Below are 12,082 nucleotides of genomic sequence, written 5' to 3' on the forward strand. Positions count from 1 at the left end.
TTTATCCTGTTCCTTACAAAAATAGTTTTTTAAATAATGCTCTAGAAAGATGTGCCTACTCAGTGTTATTTTTGCATATAACCAGGTGTACATACCCCCAGGCATACTCTTATTGGCTCTATTTTCGTATTGCTGCTGTAACAAATCACAAGTGTAGTGATTTAAAATAACTCAGATTTATGATCTTCTAGTTCTGAAGGTCAGAAACCTGACAGTGGTCCCATTAATCTAAAATCAAGGTATTGACAGGGCTGCTTTCCTCCTGGAGGCTCTGGAGGCAAATCCGTTCCTTTGCCTTTTCTCGCTCCTACAGGCTGCCTGCATTCCTCGGCTGGTGGCCCCATTCCTCCGTCTTCTAAGCCAGGAACCGCAGGCCGGGTCTTCTCACGCTGCTCTCCCTCTTCTGCCTTTGTCTTTCACTTATAAGGACCTTGTGATTACACTGGACCCACCGGATGGTCCAGGATTATCTCCCCCATCTCGCTGCCAGCTGATTGGCAGCCTTAATTAATCTGCAAGTTGAATTCCCTCTCGCCATAGAACACAACCTATTCATAGGTCCAGACAGTGATGTGGGCATCTTTGAGTGGGCCGTTATCCTGCCCACCACAGTCTCGGTCCCAGGGAGAGAACAGCCATAGGGGCCAGTTTTGCTGCCATGTAAGGATCTCTGGGCTGGTGTTGCTCCCTGAGCCTGCAGTGCTGTAACCACTGATATCATAAAGCCATTGCCTTTACAACAGGCACGTTTCCAAACCCTATGAGCCCCTCAGAGCAGATACGATTCCAGATTTATCTTTGTATTCCTACCTCTTGATAGTTTCTCACATAATGAAGTGGTGAGTGAGTGAATGAATGTTTCAGTAATTCAGGTTTAAGGCAGGAAAGAGCTTGGATGGACTAGCCTCTAAGGTCCACAACCATCCTGGCCTGGGGCAAAGACAAGGCAACAGCTTCAAGTGGGGCTCTCCAAATCTCCACTGGGGAGATCAAAATTCTATTTTGAAAGACTTTTCTTAAGTTTAACCAATAAAAGCTAAACTGAAGGAAATGATATTGAGGCAACCAGGAAAGCAGAATTGACTATAAATTGATTTTAACTAGTAAAACCATGAATGAGGCCAGATTGAATGGTGGAATGAAGAAAATGATAAACTACTTATAAAATGGTAACCTCCTGATAAAAATCTGGCCCAAAAGGCAGGTCTCCTTAGTTGGCCATTCTGCCCAAGGAAGGGCCAATATACAGACTTGTTGGCATGGCTGCTAGGCTTACAATGATTTCCTTATGTGTAGACACAGTTCCATCCCAATACAGAAGTAGAGCCCCATAGACTCGGCAGAGGTAGCTTTTTGAAGTGATCAGAGCAGGACCAAGGCAGGCATTTCAATTTGCTGAAAGCGTCAGAGTTGCCATGATCACTGGGCTGATTGCTTATTGCTGTTCAGCTTGTCCTTAAATTCTAGGAGAGAATACTAATACCCTTCCAAAAAATTCCATTTCTCTCCCTGTACCTCTCTTAAAAAAAAAAAAAAAATCAACTTGTTAGGGTTGGTTTCTGTGATTTTCAATAAAAATAAACTTATATAGTTACGCCACTACAGACTCATAATAATTTCCACCCAAGGTTCAAGATAGTGCCTTGGCTCCATAGGAGAGAAACTCTGAATTAATAATGTTCAAAACAAATTAACTCCAGGACTTGGTTGGAAGAGTCAGATAAAATGCAACTGGAGGCAGGGCTGGTAGAAGGAGAAGAGAGAGGAAGATCAGCAACCACAGGTTTTGGAAACCTGGCAGCAAGTTTCACTTCAATTTCTGAGCTACATGAAGGAGACTGTTGTTTCCTGCCTTTGACTGAACTGGTTTCAGAAATGCTTGGTGGAGGTACATTTTTGAGGTGATGAGAGGAGGACCCAGGCAGGCATTTCGATTTGCTTTGACTGAACTGTAACTTACAGGACACCTACTCTGTGTGTAATACCGGGAGACTGCGTTGAAGAGCTCATCTTGTATTCCAGCAGGAAGAGTAAGGACAGTTTCAAGCCCCAGGCATTGGCTTAATATCTGAAATAGAGTGTAGTGCAGGAGCACACATCTCTCCTGAAAGGGAAACTTCTGTTTTTAAGTTTCTTTTATGCACTAAGTCTAGTGCTTTACCATCAGGCTCCCCAGCTGGACTGTAAGATATTTGAGGGTGACGTTGATATCTGATTCATCACTAAATTGTCATTGGCTAACAAGTGCCCAGTTCATAGTCAGCACTCAACCTCTATTTGATGAATTATATTAAAATAAGATCACATCCATCCATGTTTCATTTTTGACCTCAGGCTTAGAAAACAAGCTCTGCAACTGGTTTATACCTGATGGGTTGCTCTGTCTCTTCCTGCCAATGGAAGTGGCTTTCTAGGAGGAATTTATAGGAATATTAAAGATTTGTCTTTCTTCTTTGCAACTTGTTCTGCAAATGAACTATAACCCATCACAAAATGGTGTAGTTCAACTGTGTTCATTTACATATGAAGGGACTTAAAATTGGAAGACTACATCATAAACATTTGATAAATACAAATTCAGCTGTCTCTAAACTAACTCTTCATGATATACCAAAGAATGTACAGCTCTTGTGTATAATATTGTGGAATGAATTACCACAAAAGGACTTCATTAAATAACAATAATAATGATTGCGTATTTATGCCATGCTATGAATCATTCTAAATGACTTCTGTGCCTAATCTCATTCAATCTTCAGAGCAAGTCATGACCTTTTAAGATATAAACTATTACACCATCAGCTCAACTTTATAACATGGTGAAACTGAAGCTCAGAGAGGTTACATAACTTGCATGAGGACACACAGCTGGTGAATGGCAGAGACTGGAGTTGAACTGGGAATTCATGTGTTTACTCATTACACCATGTACTGTTCTCAGCCCTGGTTTGGTCACCATCGTGGAAACTCTCTATGGCATGTGAAATGTTGTACTCTTGCCTATTGTGGGGAAGAGAGCATATGTATAAATCAAAATTCAAAGAACTGGGTTCTTTGGGAGGCAGCTTCAGGAAAAAAGATGTTGAGTTTTTGCCTCAACATTTCTCACCAGGGCTGTTTCTTCATTTCCAAAGAAGAAATTAAATGGTCTCTGAAATCCCTTCCCATTCTCACATCTGTAAATCTAGTTCAAATAGGCGGCCAAGAAATATAAGAATGCTTTGTAACTAAATGTGTGTCCTGTTTGCCACAGACGTACAATAGTCAATTGAAGTACTTTTTTCCAGGTGTCATTTTCTCTTTGTTTCCAATTTTTCTTTCCCTCCATCAAACTTTAAATTTTATTTTCCCTTCTTGTATTTACATAAGCTGTTTTATATCCTTTCTGGAGAGACATGAATGAGAGAGGCCAAAGCATTTGGGGGATGTTTTCTAGTCAGTTTTTTCTGTTTCAAGATTTCTTCTAGTATAATTTCTCAAATGGCAATACATACAAAGACAGATGTTCAAATTGATTTACATTCTTTAGAACAATGGCTTTATATTACAAACCAAAAATATTATTATAAACTTCAGAGACAGAGGGATAGGACTGAAATACATATTGTAGGCCAGCCATGTCCTATAAACATCTTATTATACACTGTAGCAGAGGTTCTTCCCATCCAAATACATTTAAGGCTATTCTGCTCTGCGGCAATACTCTATTACAGTGTCCCCATGACAACAGTTTCAGGAGAGAGAAAGGTGAATGGAAAGCGCCTACACTTTAGAACTAGGTTAGTCTGGATTCCAACCTCAGCTCTGATGCTTACTAGCTGTGCAACCTCAGGCAAGTAACTTAAACCTCTGAGTTTTTATGTCCTTATTTGAAAATGGGACCACTTTATACATTATTGTGGGTGGTTCAGACGATTAAAGAATTTTATATTTGTCACAACATCTAATATAATGCCTAGAACTTAGTAAACACTCCACAAATGTTGGTTTCATTCTCTTTTTTGCTTGTTTTTCCCTTTTTCAAACATACCTCATTACAAACTAAGAAAATATATATTTTTGGCAAAAATAAAGAAGCGATTCCTGCTCGTGTTTGGCAAAATTCCAAGTTGTCACCAATTATTTTCAGAAATGTCACACCATTTTCAAATTAAAAATAGTCTTAACTTAATTATTTTAACATGCTACCTGAGTAAAATGGCTGGTGTCACAAAATAAAATAATAACAACTGTGGCAGTTATCAAGACGTTGGGAATCCCCACATCAAAACAAAAAGAGAAGTGGAAATTTGACATTTAAGAAAGAACTAGATAGGATCTTCAAAACTGAGAACCAATTACTATAAAAGGTAAGCACAAATAAAGCACTTGACTAATATTATAATTTTTCATGCTATTAGGTGATTAAAATCACAACATAGTAATTCCTATAATAAATCATATATGACAATTTTGTATACTTAAGTATTGCAATAGAAACAAAAAGGAATGGGAAAGGTAATTTTTGTTCTAATAATATTTAGAATTTAACATAAAGAGAATGTCTATATTTTCAAGACTATATAAGAAACTTAGCCAATTATAAGAGGATAGAGTAAAAATTTATAATGGACCAAACATATGAAAAAGTCTCAAATTTCCAAACCTATTTGAGTTGAATTTAGAAGCCATGAACAAATATGAAGGGACATTTTATATAACATCTTAATATTACAAATGAAAGGCAAATCCTGAACTTAATCATTACTGAGCATACATACAACACATAACATCATTTCCAATCATGCTTTATATAAGCTTTGGAAATAAACGTTAATTGTGAGGAGTCTGCTGGTTGTGGTGTTGCCATGCAAGCTGCAGTGCAGGCGTTGGTAACGGGACACCCAACAGGAAATGTTGTGGATAATTATCAGCATTATTCTTTTATGTGTTGGGACATACCAGGGAACAAAACTGACAAAAATCCCTCTTCTCAAAGAGTTTACATACTAATGCAAAGATTTTTTTAAAGTGACTTATGCAATATGTTAGAAGATAGAAGAGCCGCTGAGGGAAGTAAAGCAAGAGGGACATTGTATACCTCTATGATGTACATAGGAAATGATTGGGTTTTGAGAATTGGAAATAGCTTAAGAGTGTTTATGGGTATTAATAAGGAGAAATTAGAGTGAACGGAAAAGTTACTGGAGATTAGAGAGTCATTGATGGTCTGCCTAGCCCGAAATCCGGGCATGTGCCCCTACCAGGAATCGAACCCCGATCTCCTGGATCCCAGGTTGATGCTCAACCACTGAGCCACACCCGGCCGGGCGAGAAGGTCTCTCTTAAATAAACTCACTCGCCAGGCAGGGTGAGTCTGGCCTGAATGAGGCCTGGGCTGAGAGGAGTGGCCTGAAATACCCATCTGGTCCTTCCCATTCTGAGGATCTGGAGGTGAGAACCCTGGCAGGGTTACATCCATGGTGCAAGCAAATGTTCCCCTGGTCATGTTTTATCTAACAAAAATTTTAAGAATTTGCACTTCATCTAATGGTGCACAAGGAATCGTCAGTCTGGAGGTCTCCTGATGTCTTGATCACAGGGAGCCAACATCAGAAGTAAAAAAAAAATTTTAACACTGTACAAACCCCTTCAGTGCTCACAGCCCATAGGTAAGAAGGCTGGGCAATGGTTCGAGGTTGCAATTTTCTCTGGCATGGGTACACTATGAGAGGCCCACAGAGAAGGGCCTGCCATAAATCCATTACCATGCTCCAGAAGCCAATTTTTTTAATTGATTTTTAGAGAGAGGAAGGGAGAGAGAGAGAGGGATCAATGTGACAGAGAAGCATCAATCCATGGCCTCCTGTAAGACACCTGACCGGGGATCAAACCTGCAGTCTGGGTATGTGCCCTGACTGGGAATTGAACTTGCCACCTTTTGGTGTACAGGGCGATGCTCCAACCAATGGAGCCACACCAGCCAGGGCCAGAAGCCAATTCTTAAATGAACAAGAAGACACCTATTTTTAGAAGGTGGCATCCAGTTTCCATTCACAGTGCTCACTCTAGCTTCTGAGGACCTTCTAGGCTTGAGTCATCATGACTTCAGCACATTATCTAGTTTCCTGAAGCTTATTACTCTCAAAGGGGCAAAAATGGAACACTTATTTGTCATGGGTTTTGCCCCTTGTTCCCAGCCTCAGTGGCTTTGCCTTCATCTGGCTGAGACAGATAAGAGGGATATTTCATAGAGTTAGTAGAATCTAACTCAAGGGCAAGAAGCCAGTCAGTCAAGTGCATGTCCATCAGCACCCAGGCTCTGTAGCAGGGGTTCAAATAGCAACAAATTCCCCATTGGATAATGAATAGAACAGAGGAGATGCAGTGGAGAGCATTAAAACTTAGTTTCCTGAATTTTATTGCAGTAAATAAAATAATTATAATAATATAAAATAATGATAATAATATAGCAAGTTCTAGCTTTGGAGAAAACTACTGTAGGAGTCAGGATTACAAATCCTTACAACCCCTAATGCATAAATCATAAACCTTCTTTAGCTAGATTAGTGTGCTTATGGGGAAGTTTAGCATTGTCCCGAATTCAATGTCAGGGAACCTTTACTTTGGAGCAGTCTTAGGTGATCCTCTTGCCTAGTGACTGGATCAGTGCCAGAAAGGTTCAGCTGAAAAGCTCTGCATTCACTTTCATCTTAAATTGTTTTGAAATTGTTGGTAGAATGGGTACCTTTTCCTAACTTTAAGAAAGTGCAGGAAAGAGTACAGAGCATGATCAAAGGAGCTGAAAAATAGAGTCTAGGAGGAGAATTTAAAAGAAGGGACCTGACTTTGCTTGAAGAAAGACGAGAAGGTTGGAAGATAACAATTATAATGGCTTTGAAAGCTACAAAGAGTTCCCATTCATAGCCATCCATCTGTTCATTCATTCATGCGAAGTGCCATGTACTGTACCAGGGCCAGGGGCACAAGGAGGACAAAAATAGAAGCAGACAAAGCAAAGTCTTTGGCTTCAGAAATCTCTCCATTGCCAGTGAGCAAGAATTGAGCAAAACTGAGTGTAGGGTTGGATACAAGTAGGAAAAAAGGAAGAAGTGAAGGGATTTGAGAAACTGCAATGCTTGCCGAAGCCAAAGTAGTAATGGAAATAAGCACATCTCCACCTGCCATTTGTTCATGAGAACTACTTCTGGCTAAATGGTAAAGTAATTTTTGGGTCTGGTGGGGAGAATTTCCACCAGAAAAAAAAAAAAATATATGGCTTCAATTTTGTAGTTTGGAATATTCTATTATAAGCCTGTGTGGTCAGTATAAAGTAGGCAAATATTTTGTGGTTTCCATTGTGCTTTTCATCTATACCCCACACTGTATGATTCATATTAGGGTCTATCCAGACCACAGAAATAGCAGAAAAGGAAAAGCCAATGGTGGCATCTCTTCCCACCACACTGAAGTTAACAAAAAGTCCCCTGGCCATGTTTACCAAGAAAACAGTATGTACAAATTCACGGCAACAAGTTGTGTTAAGTCTTGAGTTCCTCGGTGCCACAGGTTCTTGGAATTGTCCAAGTTTTGATCAACTGAGAATTATCATTTAAGACATATAAAATTGTGACTCAATATCACAAATATAGGGATGATCTTTTACTTTATTTAAATGGGACAAAAAACTTTGATGATTCAAATACCAAGATAGTGTGTTTGCTTGATTTTCAACTTGAATATTTTGGTTTGACTCTAACAACTCAAATAGGTAAATTTAAATTTTTTTAGCCATATGTAAGTTCAATTAAAAAACTTATAAGGAACTAAGACATGACAAATAGAAATTTATGATGAAATGAAGGAATTCCTCAGGACAGCAATTGCTAGTCAATATTTTCAATATTTAGTGATCTTTCTGGAAATTTAAATAGAAATTTTATTCTTAAGAATGCTCAAAATGATCTGTTATGGGCCCCCCCAATATGTAAATTACCCATATCTATAAATTAATAGGAATCCAAAAGTTGTTTTTATCTTTGTTCTTTCTTTGTTTATTGTATATATTATTAGAAAGTGAATAGGTCATTTTAAAGAGATTGTTTGTGTGCTTTTAATCAATCCTTAAAATAACATTCTAACAAAAATTGTTTACTTTGCACAAAGCACATTGTTTTCTCCTAAAGATAACACTGAAATACATATAAATTTATGTATATAATTTATTAATATAACATATGGCACAGTAATTGGGAAAAAGTTTCTAAATATATTCAATTGCATGTCATATGCACATAATTCAATAGAAGTGACAAGTATTTAATTGAAATCCACCTGTTCCTCCTCCGCCCTGAAACAGTGGCTCATAGGTCAAGTGCCTAAGTGCTCAGAGCTTACCTGTCTCGCTTCCAATCAAAGGCTGATTTGCAAAATGCTTGACAAAATCCTTCAAAGATGAGAATTCATTAAAGCCAAATTTAAATGAAAATCCGGTATATTCAACATGAAAGTGTTTGACAGAGTCTTTGGCTCTGAAAGAGAAAAAGAAATGTTTAACGTTATTTTAACAAATGAATATCATTTCTAAAGGGAAATAGTAACCTTAAGTATTGATTATCACCATTAAATCCCCTTAAAAACAAAGAATTAAGACACAATCATTGAAACCATTGGTATTTTTAAAGCACAGTTTCTTTTGGCAGAGTGTACTCTTGTCAATTTTTCACTCCCTGTGCATTCTATGACTTGAGGAAAGAGTCCCTGAACTTTAACCTCCTTAAGGAGTGGGAGTTTAAGAAAGTCCAGGGCAAGAGGTGATGGAAATGGCAGGTCACATCTTACCCACATTCTCCTCTGTCCTCAGCCCTCCTCCCTTACTTGTTTGGGAGTCGGTCTGAATTCAGCTTCTGCTATTTAATTATTTATGTGAGCCCAGCCCTTTTCCTCCCATTCCTGTTCCACTGCCTACTGACTAAAATATCAAATTTCCTCCATTGTCATTTTCCACCTCATTTTTGGAATGAGACAATGCATTAAATAAATTACATATATATGTTATTCGAACCCCACATTTCCTCTCCTCTCTGTACAATGTATGCTGTAACTTTCACATGACTCAGAAATCAGAATTACCAAGAGGCCTCTTTACAGCCCCGATTTCTGGGTCCTACCTCCTGAATTCCTGATGCAGTAGGTCCAGGGTGGGGCCTGAGAATTTGCATTCCTACCACATTCTCAGGTGATGTTACTGGTCTGGAGACACCACACCTTGAGAACAGCTGCTCTAGTCCAGCCAGATCTGCAATTCTCCTAGGAGTTTCCAGTTGTGCCTTAGCTCAGACAGTTCCCTTCACCTGCAACTTCTTTCCCTTTGTTTCTGATCAAGTGTCCATTCAAATACCACTGACTCTTCCCATTATTGCAAGACTCGTCCAGCTTGAGTTACTTGCTTTATCTCTTCTCAACAATGCAAGCTCTTATTTTGCTTTCTTTTCTGTCATTTACTGCACTCTACTTTGTAGTGAGGTATTTGAAAATGTCTTACTGTTCATGTGAAGCTACATTTCCTAAGGGCAAGTTCTTTGAATATTCTCTAACACGTGTCAAAGTGGTTGGCACCGAGTGGATGATCTTAAATATTTATTTAATATACTGAGATAGACCTATATAAGATAGGTCTATGGTTCCTATCACCTCTGCTGGTGTTTTTGTTTTTTGTTTTAAAGCATTTCCAAGTGCTAGTAATGGAAATTAATTATTTATATTTAAAATTTTATATAGATGTAATATATATGGCATCTATTTGTAAAGAGCTTATGATCCATTTGTTCAGATGAGACATATATACATCTACATTCTCTGATCCCATCATTCCACAGGTTTGTTTGAAATTTTTGGAAGGTCCATGCAATAAAGGATCTGCAGCATAACCACTTGTTGAATTTTTAACATTTGCTATTGATCAGAAAAAGTACAATTCCTGCTTCCAGCTAAACAGAATTCCATTTTTGATTAATAAATTTCCCAGAAAATATTATTTAGAAAAATTGTAAAGAAAATACAGCAGAATAACGTGAAAAATGTTAATTAATGCGTGTGTGTTTTCTGTGATCATCTTATTTACCCCACCACATTCCCACTTATTTTTCCCACTCCCCTTAAAGTAGCCTGTAGACTTCCAATGATGCTGGGAATGGAAGGTGGGCAAGCAGCATTCCAAAACGACCCCAAGGTTCTCAGCCCCTGGAGTACATACCCTTTTCCCCAATTACTCAATACAACACTAATGTAAATGCTGCTATAAAGGCATTTTGCAGATAATTAAGGCCCCAAATCAGCTGACCTTGAAATAAGGAGATCATCTGGGCAGAGAGTTTGGGTAAAAACAGAAGAGGAGGCCAGAGAGGCATGCTCTAGCTGGCTTAGAAAAAGCAAACACCCTCGTGAACTGCCTCTGGGGGCCACTTGGCAAGGAACTGTGGGTGGCCTCTAGGAGCTGAGAATGGTCCCTGGCTAATAAATATATGGCAAATGGGACCTCAGTCCTACAGTAGCAAGGAAATGAATGGAGAAGAAAGGAGGGAATGAAGGAAGAAGACATTGAGCCCTAGGTAAGCTGCAGCCTTTGCCAGCACCTTTATTTCACCCTGGTAGGAGCCCGAACAGAGACTCCAGCTGTATCATGCTTGGACTTCTGACATACAGAAACTGTGAGATAATCAATTTATGTTGTATTAAGCCACTAAGTTTTGGGGTAATTTGTTATGCAGCATAGAAAATATGGAGGGCTCCAAATCCAAAGAGAAAAATAAGAAAACCCGTTAATTCTTGGCTTTTAAGAGCTCATAGAAGCCTGCCATCAATTATTTAGGGAAATATATTTATAGCCAGTTTCTTTTTCCCTATCAGAGGGAGAGGAGATTTAAAAAAAAAAAAAAAAGTTATTGAGCTGGATGGAAAAGAAGATTCAGAGAGAAAGGAGTGTAGCTGTTGCTACTGAGTTAGTGACAAGGAACCTGGACCATGTGGAGCAGAAAAGAAAAGAGAAAACCTTATTACGAGGGATCAGTGATCAGCATGAGGGGCTGCAACATGAAGGGAATCTGTTACCTTTCTTCAAGGGTATACGGAGACACCATTAGAACAGTAATAAAATAGCAACAGCTTGAGGTTAATGGGTAGGTGGTGGCCAAAGGCAATTTCATGGAGTCCTCAAATGCCCAGTCTAAGCTAGGGGCAACTGCCCATAAACCCACAAGGACTTGCTACATGCCAAGAGAAGGCAAGGTGACAGGTGCTGACTGAGAACCAGTGACTCCCCCTGCTTATCTTTTGGCAGGGTCAACTTCTCTGATAAGGAGGCCATCCAGGAGGAAGGGGTGAGGAGAGAGACCCTGGGAGGACTGGGCAATCACTGTTTTTGGTATACCTGGTAGGGACTAGATTAATTTTGTTAATATCCAGGGGAAATGGAACCTTGAGAAAGAAGATCAGTCCATTCACAGAAGAAAATTTAAAGTTGCTTATGTTTGTGATTATGAAAGTTGCACAACCACAAAGCACTCTGACTTTCTAGAGGACATAAGGAATATTAAAAGGGCACTGGGCCAGCATTCAGGGATTTGGATTCCGGTGCTATTTGTATCACTGGTTTATAGGGTACAAGACAGTTTAGCACTTCGGGTTTTGGTTTCTTCATCAGTCAAGCAAGAGGTTTGGATTAAACAATTCATAAAGTTTCCTTCAGCTCTAACATTTTTAAACTGCCAATGGAAGAAACAAGAATGTTTTTTAACAGTCTCACAGCTCAGAGCTTGGAATCCTTGGATCTGCTGGTCTACCAGGAATCAAGAGAATTCTGTTATCTGGCTATTTGAGTGTGATGATAAGTCAATGGCTATGCAAGGAAGAGATGGGACCATGTTGAATTCATGGAGTTATTAAGCATCCTACCTCACGGAGAGAGAGTACAGCCCGGTCCTTTCATTGCTGTCCCTCAGAAGGTAGCTACCATCACATCCGTTTGAGAGGAGAAGAGCTTCTGCTGCGTGGCGACTGAGGTTGCTGTGATACCACCTAGGAAGGAGAGAACCATGCTTTCACT

General features: G+C 39.2%; 1 protein-coding gene and 1 non-coding gene across 3 annotated transcripts in view; both read right to left on the reverse strand.

The window, feature by feature from the left end:
• Window positions 1–12,082, reverse strand: part of DAPP1 (dual adaptor of phosphotyrosine and 3-phosphoinositides 1) — a 48,259-nt gene that overhangs the window by 19,465 nt on the left and 16,712 nt on the right. For both annotated transcript variants that reach the window (XM_016223628.2, XM_087826460.1), the window contains exons 2-3: window positions 11,932–12,054; window positions 8,377–8,510 (exon numbers count right to left, since the gene is read on the reverse strand). In XM_016223628.2, the coding sequence (XP_016079114.1) occupies window positions 8,377–8,510; window positions 11,932–12,054 (257 nt within the window). The remainder of the gene's footprint in view (window positions 1–8,376; window positions 8,511–11,931; window positions 12,055–12,082) is intronic.
• LOC148094429 (small nucleolar RNA SNORA42/SNORA80 family) lies at window positions 5,616–5,752 on the reverse strand. Its single transcript, XR_015716502.1, has one exon. It is a non-coding gene; the product is annotated as a small nucleolar RNA SNORA42/SNORA80 family (small nucleolar RNA).

Source organism: Miniopterus natalensis, chromosome 1 (assembly GCF_054644295.1).
Source record: "Miniopterus natalensis isolate mMinNat1 chromosome 1, mMinNat1.hap1, whole genome shotgun sequence".
NCBI lineage: Eukaryota > Metazoa > Chordata > Mammalia > Chiroptera > Miniopteridae > Miniopterus > Miniopterus natalensis.